Genomic DNA, 14,913 nt, shown 5'->3' on the forward strand with positions numbered 1-14,913 from the left:
TCTGGGACCCCTCTCCAGGAGCCCTGGCCAAGCCACCCCACAGCATGACAATGCCCTCAACTATAAAATCTGATGCACATACTCACTCTCAAAATGGGATTACAGGCCTATCATCTAATCTCCAAGTGAGAACTCCCTCGTGTACCCACCGCATTTCCCTTTCTGCCTCTGTTTCCAGGAACTTGAAAGGCAGATTTGGGTCCAATCATAGTAATTATTTCTCCACAGCCCTCTGACAATGACTCTCTCTTTTTAAAAGACAGCTTTTGCTTGGAATCTCTCTTTCAACATCAATCTCTATTTCATAATCTTAGATTACCCAGACTGCTCTCTTGGGTGGAGTTCCATTTGACTCTTTGCCTCTGCCACCAGGAAGCTCAGAGTTAAATTTTGTGTCTAATTATGGAAAATATCTCACGCTGAGTCTCAGGTACAATAATCCTTTCCTTTGAGAATTTATTTTTTCATGATGTTTTGGTTTTGGTTTGCTTTTTTTGTCTTTTTTTCTCTCCCGCCCTATATGTGGCAGCTCATTTCCCTCAGCCACAGGCTGGAAAGCCATTATTAACGGACTGAAGATGCTACAAGGGACTGCACCACGTTTCCTCTCCCTCATTACAAGTCTCTCCAGGCTAAGTCCGCTCAGCCCCCCGACCCCCCGAGCAAAGCTAAGCATTACCTTCCATGTCTGCACCAGCCCTCCGTCTCCCAGGCTTGTGCTGATCCAACCTTCTGGCTTCGCCTTGCTCGGGGGCCTGGGATCAGGACCCAGGCCTGGGCATTTGCCAGCAGGGAGGTACAGATGCGAGTACACGGACGAGGTCCTCTCCAGCTCCGCGGGCAGGGGGACACTGCAGCTCAGGCAGCACCACGTCAGCCGGGGCTCAGCCTTCAGCGAAGGGAAGGGGCCACCGGCCCCACAGCTCTGGGGGCTCCCTGAGTGGGGAGAGGAGGCCAGCTCAGTCTGAGCAGGGGGTGGGCCCTGGGGCTGTGTGATGGTCCAGAGGAAGGAGCTGGCCTGGAGGGGGCGGCCCAGAGGCACTGATGGGGGGTCTTCCACAGCCCTGGGTGCCCAGGGTTTCGGGACAGCCCCAGAGGACATGTCCCTCGCCGCAGCGCTGCCTGCGCAGAGGGGGCGGGTGGCGTGGGCCTCACCCTCTGAGTCCCGGGCCATGACGGAGACATGTGTAGAAGTGGCCACAGAGGAGGCCGTGTCCCTGGTGGCCGTGCCTGGCATCTCCTCAGCTGCCGGCATGCTAGTGTCTGTCTTGGCCCCTCTCTCCCGTCCCACCTGCATCCTTTTTAACTCATCCCACGACCTGCAAAAGCCAGGGTCCTCCCCGAAGCTGTCTGCCTCATCTGGGGTCCTGCCTGAGGCCGGGCTGGGAGACACAGGGGTCCCCAGCCCTGGCCCAACAAAGGGGGCTGGTTGCTCAGTCCACGCTCTGTTGCAGAGAGAGTCCTGGCCTTGCGGGGGCCCCTGGGCGACTGCTAGGGGTGAGCGGGGCTCTCTCTGTGGCAACCTGAGCAGGTATTTTGGGGAAAAGGCATTGTCTGCCTGAGCAAGGACACCAGGAGTCCGCGGCTGGGAGCCGCTTCCTTCAGGGACCTCGGGGCGACCCTTTGGGGACTCCTTCTCCCTCGGGCCTGTCTGCTTCAAGACAAGGGGCTCTGAGGACACATCCACCTGCCAGGCCTTCCCACACTCCATGCCGTTCTCTCTCCAGGGTGACCCCCCTGCCTCCTGCCGAGGGTTCCTGTCCTGGCTCCAGGGCAGGGGGGAGGTGAGTCGTACAGGGCCATCTGGGGTCTCTTCTCTCTTGCCTCCTGCTCCCAAAGGCTCCAGTTTCTCTGGGCTGCTCATTTCCTCCACCTTCAGCTTCTTCCTCTCTGAAGGCAGCTTGTCCTCCCTGGGCGGGGGTGCTCCAGAGCTGCAGCTGGCCTGTCCCGATGTGCTCCGCACACACTGAGAGGCCTCCTCCTCTTCCTCCCCATGGGCGCCTCCTTCCTCGGGCTGCCCGCCTCTGACCAGCTGCCCTCCCAGCTCCAGCCTCCCAGTTGGAGGAAGCAAAAAGCTCTTATTACCCAAACAGGGGGCATCCCTGCAGCTGAGGAGGGGTGACGATGCAGCCCTGCTCAAGCTGGGCTGCTCGCTGCCTCCTGGCCCGGCCACTGGCTCCCTCTGCTTGGGAAGCCCAGTTACCGAGGAGACCTCCTTGGCTGTCTGTCCTCCCCAAAGGCCCGACTTGGCCCCCACCGAAGCGGCTCCAAGGGGGCAGGTGGTGCCTCTGCAGACAGGGATCTGCAGGTCCCCAGGGCCAGCTGCGCCCTTGTCCTGCACTGCCTCTCCCCGTGGGCGTGGCTCCAGCTCCGTCTCTTCACCCACTCTCGCCTCTTTCCCCTTCCTTCCTGCGTGATGGCTGGTTTTCATTTTCTGGTAGATTCTCTTGAACGTCTCATCCCCGTACACTCGCCACTTCTCCTGGGAGAACATCTTCAGCTTCCTCCGGCTGCATTTCTTGCCTGCGCCTCTGCCCTTGCCAGCCGCCCCCTCTCCAGCAGTGCCCCCCGTTCCATCGGGGGCCTGGGTGTCGCCCGCGGGAGCGCACGGCAGGTCCTCCACGGCGGTCTGTCTGACCAGGGCCCGGGGGTGCGTGTGAGAGCCTCCGGCCCAGGTCAACCCCGAGGGGCAGCCCAACCGGGTGGGGGTAGGCCTGGGGCTCAGGGGTCTCTGCTTCCTGGGACAGGCCTCCCGGGGGCCTGGCTGCTCCCGCCACGTCCTGGTGCCCTCGACGAGGGGCAGTGAGTTGCTCCTGGTGACGGGCCCGCATTCCACGGTGGTGGAGAACTGCGTGGGCACAGAGTGAAAGAAAAGGGGCCGTGCCCTGTCCCCTGGCCTGTAGGCGGAGTGTGCTGAGCAGAGGGTGACCTGCCTGCGGCGGCCGGGCTCCAGGGCCCGGAGGTCGAAGTGGAAGGAGTCCTTGTAGGTGTAGGGCGTGGGCAGGTCCAGGCTGCCCTGCTGGGACAGGATGGTCTTGCGAGGGCGCACAGTGTCCAGCTGGGGGTCATCCACCACGGCCTGGTTGTGCGAGATGAGACGGGCGATGCGCTCCTCCAGCTGCTGCTTCTCCAGCGCCAGGGTGGCTGCACGTGGGCCCGGCTCAGCCCCAGTCCCTGCCCCTGTCCCCGTGGGCCCCGGGCGCCCCTGGGCCCCAGCCTCAGCGCTGTGTTCGGACAGACTGTGCAGGGGGCTCGCGGGGGCTGGCGGCTGCTCGACGCTGTCTGAACGGGACAGGTAGCCTGAGTCCGTGCTCGCCCACTTCCTCAGCCGGCCCTCGGAGACCTTAGCATCCCCAGGCTTCTCCCAGGAGGTCGCCTGCTGCCGCTGCAATGGACATGGCTTGCTGGCAGTTGGTGACTTTGGTTCTGGCAGTTTCCATGGTGCCTGGGGGCTGGCCAGCGGGAGCCCAGGGCAAGCTGTAGGGTTAGAGTCCAAAGGGGTCTTCCCGTCTGCAAACGGGGACCCTGGACAGGGACCAGCATCCAGCTTCACATCTGGGTTTCTGGCCACGAGGGGCAGGTGCGGGGTGGACGGTGGGCAGGGTCCAGCACCCAGGGCCCCCGGTGAAGGGGGTCTCTCCAATACCCCATCACCCCCACTCTGGCTCTGGCCCTCCACCCTGCCGTGCACCCTGGGGGCCGCTCCAGCCTTGTCCCCCTCCTCCAGCAGGCCTCCCCCACCCACATCGGACTCCGAGGACAGCCGCGAGTTGTTGAGGTGTGTTTGCGTCCGCCTGTGCTTGTACAGGTTGCTCTGCGTCTTGAAGGCGATGCCGCAGGTGGCACAGGGGAAGGGCCGCTCGCCGGTGTGGGAGCGGATGTGCTTCTCCAGGACGCTGGGCTTTAGGCAGTCACGGCCACAGTGCGGGCACAGGTACTTGCCCGCCTTCCGCACCTTCCCGGGGCTGCCCAGTGGGGGCCCCAGGCCCGGCGACAGGACAGGCAGAGCACCCACGATGTTCACGGTCAGCGTGGGGGCTGGTGGCTTCCCGACTTGGGCGGGACCTGGCCCCTCAGGCTGCAGCAGGGGGCTGAGGATAAAGGGCAGGCTGCCCCCGTCCAGGCTGCCCGTCACCAGGGGGGCACGTGGCTGGAGGCCCCCGGGGGGCACTGTGTGGTACAGCGGGATGGGCAGGGCCTTCAGGAGCACAGCTGGGGCCAGGCCCTGCTCCGGCTGCAGGAGGACAGGGCCCAGGGCGAGGCGAGCCGAGGACTGCCCATCTGGGGCCCCCCGCAGGCTGGGTGGGGGAGCAGTCTGGTCCCTGGCAGGTGGAGCAGGGCAAGTGAGTCCTGGCACCTCCATCCCACATAGTCCAGGCGGCCAGGATGCGGAGCACCTGTGGGCAACAACTGAAGGTTACCGGGGTACCCCATCTCCTCCCACACTGAGCTCCTCCCTGCCCCCCACCCCATCCCGCCAAGCGCTTATATCACCCAAGGATCACGTGACAATCTTTCCCGATAAACCACTGTTATTCCCAAGTTAACAAAGAGGAGGCTGAGGCTTGGAGAGTGGAAGGGAATTCCCACAGGACTGCAGGTGTCAGGGCCAGGATGTGGACCGGAGTGAGCTGAATCCTGACTTTTATATAATATGCCCAGAGGGAACTCCTAATTCTCACCTCCCTGGCAGGCTGGGCAGCTGGCTCAGAGCCCTGTGCAGAGGGGACACCCCCAAAACATGCTCATTCCTGAAAAAGAAATCTCGGGCAGTTTGTCAGGGTTCTCAAAGCCCACAGTGACTCCAAGCACTAATGGCATGTCCCTACTTGGGTTCTCCAGGACTCAGTTTCCAGATCTGCAAAATGAACAGGAAGCCAGCAGTTCCCTCGGGCCCTTCCCACTCTTGGGTTCCAGATCTCTGCCACTAGATAAGGATAAGTAAGAAAACTGACCCAAGGGTAGGACTGACAGATTTAGCAGATAAAAATACAGGACTTCCAGTTAAATGTGAATTTCAGATAAACAATAAATACTTTTTTAGCACTAAGTATTTCTCAAATATTATATGAGAATAATTTCTGTTTAAGTACATCCCAAAGCTCATAGGAATCATACTTGTATCTACAAAAGAAAGGAACACTTCCTCCACCTCAGGATCAAGCTTGGGTCTCTGCTTAAACATGGGGTTTCCGAAGCCCCTCTAGACCCGGTTGGGGCACAAGTGGTTCTTTCTGAGCTAGGGGAAGCAGCTGGGCAAATGCCAGGGCACAGAAGCAATAGCTGGCCACTCTTCAAGCCATGGAAGGGAAAGTGAGATGCAATGGGGAAAAGGTGGACAGACTGTTGCTGAAGGATCAGGGGTTCCCAGAGCTGCCTTCCTCAGGCACTCACCCCCCCACCCCCCGCCCCAGGAGCTCCCATAAGCAAAAAAAAAAAAAAAGAAAAGTTCCAGCCTTTGCAGCAGCGTAGTTTGTGCAGAGCAGAGCGCCGAGGAAGCATGCTGGGCAGGCTGCAGCCAGCTCACATGGACTCAGACCAGCTGATGAGAGACAATGATTTGAACTTCAAGAATTTTGCAAGCCGGTTGTTAAAAACAGCCATCATTAAAAGTTAAATGACATAAATTTATAGCTAAATTTAAACTACATTAAAAATAAAGGTACTTATTAAGTTTATTTTTCCAGAAACTTAAGGCCTCCAGATTGTTCCTAGGCCAGATAAGCCCAGAAACCCAGCGACACCAGTCTCTCCCAGACCACCCACCAGTTTCATTCTTCTACCCCATAATGTTGACACCCCTTTTCAGCAAGAAGAAGTTAGAATGAACGTTGCCCAGAAACCCCTGCAGACTGAGAGAATAACCAAATGAGAGGAAGGAGCTGTAACTGAGATGTTAGGATTGAAGAAATGATTATGACTACCAACTCATTATATAGCTATTTCTTTTTACTATCTAGTGCATTAGAATAGCGAGAAGGAAATTATCTGAAATTGTTGAACTGTAGTCCAGTAGCCTTGATCTTGATCCAAGATTGTTATATATAAATATAACTATATAGCTTTCATGCTGTGATTGTGTGATTGTAAAAATCTTGTGACTGATACCCGCTTTATCCAGTGAACGGATAGGTGAGTAATAAAACAAAGATATGCATGAGAAAATAATAATAGGTTGGGAATGTGGGGGAAAAAATCCCCCTATGTAAACTATGGACAATAGTTAATGGTACTACTTTAATAATCTTTCATCAATTGTAACAAATGTAACTACTGTTAAAAAAAAGTAGAATTACAAAAAATTGCTATCATCAATTGTAACTAATTTTCCTCACTAGCCCAAGTGTTGGCAGTGGGGAGATGTATGGGAATCCTGTATTTTATGCATGATCTGTAAACTCACAACTTCTCTAAAACAGAAATTTTTTAATTAAAAAACAATAGGTCGACAGAATTGCCTGGGTCCTCAGCTGCCCTGGCTGGAAGTCACTGGGAGGGAGCGCCGGGCTGCTGCGTTGATTTGACGCGCCCCCAGCCTGTTTCCCGCCACGTCCCTTTACCCATCACCAGCCCGGCCGCGCGGACTCCGGGGCAAGGCCCGGTCCCAGGCATTTTACTTGGGAGGCGCCCCGGGGAGGGGCGTGGGGAGGCCGGGGGCGCACCTCGCCGGCCGGCGTGTCCCCACTGGGAGCAGCCGGATTCACAGGCCCCTCCGCGGGGTCCGGCCGAGGGTCGGGGTTGGTGCAGGCAGCGCCGCTCCCGGAGCGCACTTCCACAGCATGGGCGGGACCACAGCAACCCCGGTGGCCCCTGGGAGCCGTGAGCGGAGAAACGCTGGGGGCAGGGGCCCTAGAATGCCTCGGGGTGGGATGTCAAGATAGAGAAATCAAGAAAATGAGCGTCAAGCTCCTGGCACAGCTGGCCCTCTGCACCTGTTCTGTAATCACAGCTCACTCCACGGCTTTCGCGGGTGCACAGTTCCCGGGGAGACCACCAGCAGCCAACCCCTTCCTCCTGGGACCTCAAAGGACCACAGGCATCTTTCTCCCACTCAGAATCAAGGAGGTGGAAGTCATAACATCGTTCTTAGACTGAGGGCTGGGAAGGCGGCCTGCTAGGATGCGGGCCGCATCCTAGTGGGTGTCAGGGAGAGGTCTGGGAAACCCACCCAGCCCACCCAGGGGCCACCATGCAGAGAACTCAGTGGAATCCTCCCCTTTTGGGGGCAGCTTGGATCCCCCTTCCTCTATTCCCCCCCCTCCCCCGCCCCGTGCCCTGCTACCTCCCCAGAGCGCAGCAAGTTTCTCTGCAGCTTTATGGAGCTAGTCTACTGCTTTATGGAGGAGAGGGAAACACAGGGGAAGCCGCTTGCGGGAAGGAGAAGGCTATTTCCAAAGCCCCTCCCCCCATTTTCTAAAACAACTAGTGGATGAAAAAAGAAAGGCCATGGAAATGCCATCAGTAGGTTTAAAAATTCAGGTCTGGGGTCCTGAGAAGTCCATGCAGAAGTCCATGCGGAAACCTATTAAACAGACTAACTTTCAGAAAGAACTTGGGTGCCGAGACTGTGGTTTTAGTGAGGAATTTTCCAAACTTCAGCCATCCTCTGCCACCCACCACCTGCCTTATGGGGAGACACAGACCATGGCTTCCTCCCCTCACTGTGTAAATGAGTCTCTTTCTCATGAATAACATCATTTTAAAAGGGATCTGAATGGTTACTAAAAAAAGAAGATAGTTACTTTTTATAATTACATTGCAATTAATATATAACTATGAAATTCTTGGAAATTTACAGGTGGGCCTCCTTCTATCATCTTGGTGTGCCCCCTACTTTGGTGAACGCCCTCTAACTTAAGATGTTGACATGGGAAACCCCCAGATATATGTCTCTTCTTCCCTCTGCTCACTCTGCCCTGTGCCCCCAGAGTCTGCAGCAACTGGTGACCCTGTCCTTTGGCTTCTAGTTGGGTGTGACCAGAGGGAAGTAACACCAGGTCCAAGGGAGGAGGGATGACAGTGAGGTCAGGGCTGGTTCCAAGGTGTCCCTCTCCTGAAGGTCACACTCTGGCCAGGCGGCCCTGCCCAGGTTCCAGTAACAGCTCTGCGGTTGGCCTCTCAGGCCTGCAGGTCTTACACCCCCCCCCCCATTACTACCTGTCACCATGTGTCTCAGCACCCCTTCACCAGGCCCAGCCCTCTGTAAATAGTTCCCCTGGTAAGTTCCTCTCATTTGCCCCACTTGGGTACACCATCCAGACCTGCAAGGGCCCAGATGGCAATATATAAAATATATTATGTGCGTATTATGTGCATGGATGAATTTTCCCAGAGAGCAAGAGGTTTTCTAACTTCTGTCAGAGTCTAGAAAGCTCTATGAGGCTAGGAAGGCCTGATTCAGAGCACCACCTCCCTGAAAGCAGGGGCCCACCCCAAGGCTGCTTCAGAACCTGTTGAGACCAAACACATGTTGGCTTATTCACTATGACTTTAACCAAATTAATGCCAAGTGGTGACGAAATGTATTGCGCTTAAACAAACTGTGATAACTGAGCAGGCAAGAGAACAGTTTGCCAACAAAAACTTACATGCAGAAAGTCTGTGTAAGTTAGAGAAGACAATCATTCTATAAAACTGCCTAATTTTCATACACAGATTATGTGGCTTTCCTACAGGATGGTCAATCAGTTGCATATGTTTGGAGAACAATGCCTAATGCCAGGTCAGCTTTGGCAAGTTAGAAGGTCTGCCATCTCTGGTTCCGTGCCCCTGGGAGAGGGGGCCGGGGAGGGGTGCTCAGCTGAAGATGGAAAACCTGGGTTCAAGTTCCAGTTTTCCGCTTGGTGCGCACTGTGTGTAATAAGGATAAATGAGGATGAGACAGATACTATCTACAAGCACTTATCACAACATAAGTGCAAAATGGGAGCAATCTGTTGAAAAGTATTAGTATTCTTTTCTCTTTTTCCTTTTCTAAGAAACTCATTTTTACCTTGATCTGTGTAAAGAGAGAGGGAATCTTTGCAGACAAGTGGCAGAGGAAGCTGACCCTCGTATAGACTCCTGGGCCCTCACCCTGCCCAGGGCTTTACACATATGAAGCCATCCATCCAACAGCAATCCATCAGGAAGGTGTTATTATATTCCAATTAGGTAAAGGAGGCGCCAAGAGATGGAGTGTTTGCCCAAAGTCAAGCACTTGGGAACTGTATGCTTAACTAGAGAAGGAAGGCAGGGAGAAAGAAAGAGGTAAGAGTCAGCTTCTGACATGAAAAATGGATTTCTGGTATGACAATAATCTCATTGAAAGAGAAGGGCTTTTCATAATTCCTTTTGCTTCATTTAAGTTTGCAGGGTCCAAAGCACCCAGAGTTCTTCTCTGGTAGTACAGAGAAGAGGCCCCTTCTAACAAAGATATAAATCTTGCTTCCTGATGGTTGAAGGAAGCAAGTGATATAAGGGAAAATAAAGAAAGTTCTGCCCTTTTTCCAGTTGTAGAAGATGATGATAACGGACAGGCTTACTTGAGGAAGGCAAGTAAGAGAGAAAGGTTTCAACTGAGTAAGGAGAAGGTGTAAGTGAGAGAAAGACCAGGGCTGTCCCCAGCTCCCCATTGACAGACTCTGTGAAGAGATGCCCTCATCTCATCCACAGACTGCAGAGGAGAAATCACAAGGTCCTATCAATAGATGCAGAAAAAGGATTTGACAAAATCCAAACTCTTAGCAAACTAAGAATAGAGAGGACTTCAACGTGCTAAAGGACATTTACAAAATACCGACAGCTACGGCATATAGAAAATCCAAAGGAATCCATAAGAAAACTATTAGAGCTATAAATGAGTTCAGCAAAGTAGCAGGGTACAAGACTGACATGCACAAAATCAATTCTCTTCCCACACCCTAGCAACAAACAATCCTAAGAGGAAATTAAGATAATAATTCCATTTACAATAGCATCTCAAAGAATAAGACATTTAGAAATAAATTTAACAGAGGATATAAAAGACTTGTATACTAAAAACTACAAAACATTGCTGAAAGAAATTAAAGAAGCCCTAAAAAAAAGGCAAGACATCCCTTCTTTATGGACTGGAAGAGTTAATATTGCTAAGATGTCAATTATGCCCTAAGGTGACTACAGATTCAGTGCGATTCCTATAAAAATTCCATCAAAAATTTTTTGTATGCAGAAATGATAAACCTCACCCTCACATTCATGCAGAACTGCAAAGGGCTCTGAATAGTAAAACAATTTTGAAAAGAACAAAGTTGGAGAATTCACAATTCCTAATTTTAGGTTGTACTACAAAGCCACAGTATTCAAAGCAGTGTGGTACTGGTCTAAGATAGACAAACACACCAATGGAAGAAAACTGAAAAGTCCTGAAATTGACCCACACATCTATGGCCAATTGATTTTCAACAAGGGTAGTATACATGCAATGGGGAAAAAATAGTCTGTGCAACAAACGGTTTGGGAAAACTGGATGTCCACATGCAAAAGAATGAAGTTAGAGTCTTACCTCACAGCATATAAAAAAAAATCAATTCAAAATGGGTTAACTTTAGTGCATTGTTCGTGGGAATGCAACATGGTGCAGACACTGTGGAAGGCATTATGGTGGTTCCTAAAAAGTTAAATTACCATATGACCTGGCAATTCTACTTCTAGATATATACCCAAAGAAAACGATACAGCATTTATATACTTGTACAACAATGTTTATAGCAATATAATTCACAGCAGGCAAAAAGTGGAAACAACCCAAGTGTCCAGCAGCAAACTAATGGAAAAAACAAAATGTGGTGTATACATAATGGAATATTATTCAACCATAACACAGAATGCAGCTATAAAACTGCATTTTATGCCTGCAACATGGAAGAAGTTTGAAAACATTATGCTCAGTGAAATAAGCAAGGCACATAAGGACAAATAGTGTACATATCATTTACAAAAGATGACTAGAAATAACAAATTTGGAGAGATAGATTAGAGATTAATAGGGATTGGGGAAGGAGGAACATTTGTTTGGGAAAATAAAAGAAATTTTAAAAATGAAAACATTTTCCAACATGTGCTTTCAATCCTGAACCTCCTCAGAGCATCTGATTATTTTGTTAATTTAGCAGAGAGGCTTTACCTTTGAGAACCTTAAAACTTTATGCTTAAGAATTCTTTCCAGTTAAATATGAACCAGAAATTACTATAAAATGCAGCTGAAACTCCGGTGCAAAGATAAATTAAAATAAGAATTCACGTGCAAAAAGAAAGCAGCGATGCAAAAAAAACCCTTTCTCCCAGGAAAATGTCTTTTACATAAAATGAGATCTATTCATAAAACAGATACCAAGGGCATCTCAAATGTACTTGGTTTGTTTACAGAAAAAAAAACTCTACAGCTAAGATCATACATAATGTTGAGAAACTAGATGCTTTCCCCCCTAAGATCAGGAACAAAATAAGGATTTGTACTGGAAGTCCTAGCTAATATAATAAGACAAAAAGGGAAATAAAATGTTATACAAACAGGACACCCTCTGTCACCACTATTATTCAACACTGTACTAGAAGTTTTAGCTAGAGCAATCAGGCAGGAAAAAGAAATAAAAGGCATCCAAATTGGAAAGGAAGAAGTAAAACTTTCATTATTTGCAAATGACATGTGACACTATACTTGGGAAATCCTGAGAAATCGACAACATCGATTTATTGTTTGAGCTAATAAACAAAGTCAGCAAGGTGGCGGGATACAAGATGAATGTGCAAACATCAGTAATGTTCTATATACAAGCAATGACCTGAGAAGTCAATTAAGGAAAAAATTCCATTCAAAATAGCACCTAAGAGCGGGCAATGGTGGTGCAGTAGCGGAGTTCTCAGCCGCCATGCTGGAGACCCAGGTTCGATTCCTAGTGCCTGCCCAGGTGGAAAAAAAAAGGAAAAGAAAATAGCAACTAAAAGAATCAAGTATCTAGGAATGAACTTAACTAGGACATAAAGAACTTTTACACAGAAAATTACATAACATTGCTAAAAGAAATTAAAGAAAATCTAAATAGGTGGAAAGATATTCCCTACTCATGGATAGGAAGGTTAAATGTAGTTAAGATGTCAATCTACCTGAATTGATCTACAGATTCAATACAATACCAGTCAAAATTCTGACAACTTACTCTGAAGACCTGGAAAAGCTAGTTACCAAATTCACTTAGAAGGGGAAGAGACCCCCAAATAGCTAAGAGCATCTTAAAAAATAACCAAGTAGGAGGATTAACACTTCCTGAGTTTAAAACTTATTATAAAGTCACAGTGGTCAAAACAGCATGGTACTGGCACAAAGATAGAAATATTGACCAAAGGAATTGACTCAAGAGTGCAGAAACAGACCGCCAAATCTGTGGTAAACAGATCTTCAACAAGGCCCCCCAAATCCACTGGATTGGGACAAAAGAGTCTCTTCAATAAATGGGCATGAGAAAACCAGATAGCAATATCCAGAAGAATGAAAGACTCTTACCTTACATCCTATACGAAAACTAACTCAAAATGGATCAAACACCAATATAAGAAGCAGGACCCAAGCTTCTACAAGAAAATGTAGGGAAACATCTTCAAGACCTAGTAATAAGAGTTAGCATCCTAAACTTTACACCCAAAGTACAAGCAACAAAAGAAAAAATAGATAAATGGGAACCCCTTAAAATCAAATGCTTTTGTGCCTCAAAAGACTTCGCCAAAAAGGTGAAGAGGCAGCAAACTCAATGGGAAAAAATATTTGGAAATCACACATTGGATAAAGGTTTGATATCCTGCATACATAAAGAAATCATACAACCCAACAACAAAAGAACAAACAACCCACTTATAAAGTGGGCTAAAGATATGTTCAGGCATCTTTCTGAAGGGCAAATGCAGATGGCAAAAAAGCACATGAAGAGATGCTCATATTCATTAGCTACAAGGAAATGCAAATCAAGACTACAATGAGATACCACCTCACACCTGTGAGAATGGCTGCTATTAAACAACAAATGTTGGAGGGGATGTGGAGAAATTGGAACACTTATGTACTGCTGGTGGGAATGTATAATGGTCCAGCAGCTATGGAAAACAGTTTGGCGGTTCCTTAGGAAAATTAAATATCGAGTTGCCCTATGACCCAGCAGTACCACTATTCAGTATATACCCAGAAGAGCTGAAAGCAGTGACACAAACAGACATTTACATACTGATGTTCATAGCAGCATTATTCACAATTGCCAGAAGATGGAAACACACCAAGTGCCCTTCAACAAGAGAGTGGATTAACAAAATGTGGTATGTACATACAATTGAATATTATGTAGTATTAAGATGAAATGACATCCCAAAGCACAAGACAAGACGGATGAGCCTTGAGGACATAATGCTGAGTGAAATAAGCCAGACATAAAAGGACAGATATTGTATGACTCCACTTTTATGACCATGGTAAAGGTAAAATCAGAGGCTTCTAATACAGAATATAGGGGAATTAGAGATACATAGAAGCTAGAGATGGGTGAACGGTTGGCTAATGAGGTTGAATTTAAATGTAAGGAAATAGATAGAAGTGAAGGTGGTTCTACAAGTAATGCTACCGTATTGAAAGTGAACATGATTGAAAGGGGTTGCATAGATCCAGGTGTCCCACCAATTAACACTACAAATATAAATGAGTTTTTGCATGAACTACTGCAAAAGAGGGAGGGACAAGAGTTATGAGGTTTGGATTTTCTATTTGGTGTGGGTGTGTTTATTGGTTTTCTTTATCTTGGGAACAATGAAATTATCTAAATTTGAGAGTGTTGGTGGACTGTTGACTTTGGACATTATACATGATGTCTAATGAATTGAGGTGGCTGAAGGATGCACTGACTGAGAAATAGATTGGTGAATGATGGTGTATGCATATGATCAAACATCTTGCTGCTACAAAAAGAAACAAACTTGTAAGGCATGCAACACTGAACAAACCTGACATTTGTTGAGACAAAATAAGCCAGAAAAAAAGAGCAAATATTATGTGGTCTAATTTAGAAAATGATTATAAGAAAACAGGGGCCTAGATTGTAAGCTTTTATAGCATTCATATTTAGTCCCGAGCAGTAATTGCCATATCTGGATTTTGAGAGGCTGTTTTATATATGTATAACTTGGTAATTAGAGATAAAAATGAGGCTGATCAGGGAGAGATTAAGGTAATTCAGAATACAAGGATAAAGAAGACATTGCATTTTAGAACCTCATTTACTCCTTGAGACCAAAGGAAGAAATGTTTATTTTGTCCAGAACCTTAATTATCTATAGCATACACTCTAACTCAACCTGTCTGGATAGATCATTTAAACAATCCAAACACAGGGGGCCAAGAATAATAATGAGGGCCTTCAATTAATGTAATGCCTAGATAAATTCCAGAGTATATTAAGCAGATAATCAAAAGTATTGGAAAGGCCCTTTAGGAATCACAGAAAAATTATGGAATGATTAAACTTTACCACCAGGGAAACCCCTGATACTGTACCAAACATTAGGGACACCCAAATCAATAGACCAGGCCTTTGATCTTGAGGCTTACTCTTACAAAGCTTATGTATCTAGCGGAGAAGCTTAGCCTAATTATAGGAATGCCTAAAAGTTACTTCTGGAGGACCTCTTTTGTTGCTCAGATGTGGCCTCTCACTCTCTAAGCCTAACTCTGCAAGTGAAATCATTGCCCTCCCCACTACATGAAACATTCAGCAGTGAAAGTCTCCCTGGCAACGTGGAAGATGACTCCCAGGGATGAGTCTGGCCCTGACACCATGGGATCAACAATGTCATCCTGACCAAAAGGGGGGAAAGAATGTAACAAATAAGGTATAAGGGGCTGAGAGAGCTCAAACA

General features: G+C 48.6%; 1 protein-coding gene across 2 annotated transcripts in view; it reads right to left on the reverse strand.

Moving 5' to 3' along the window:
* Positions 1–14,913, reverse strand: part of ZNF831 (zinc finger protein 831) — an 89,562-nt gene that overhangs the window by 58,411 nt on the left and 16,238 nt on the right. For both annotated transcript variants that reach the window (XM_077112668.1, XM_077112677.1), the window contains exon 2: positions 680–4,397. In XM_077112668.1, coding sequence (XP_076968783.1) covers positions 680–4,363 — 3,684 coding nt within the window. In that variant the 5' untranslated portion in view covers positions 4,364–4,397. The remainder of the gene's footprint in view (positions 1–679; positions 4,398–14,913) is intronic.

Source organism: Tamandua tetradactyla, chromosome 1, assembly GCF_023851605.1.
Source record: "Tamandua tetradactyla isolate mTamTet1 chromosome 1, mTamTet1.pri, whole genome shotgun sequence".
Lineage (NCBI taxonomy): Eukaryota > Metazoa > Chordata > Mammalia > Pilosa > Myrmecophagidae > Tamandua > Tamandua tetradactyla.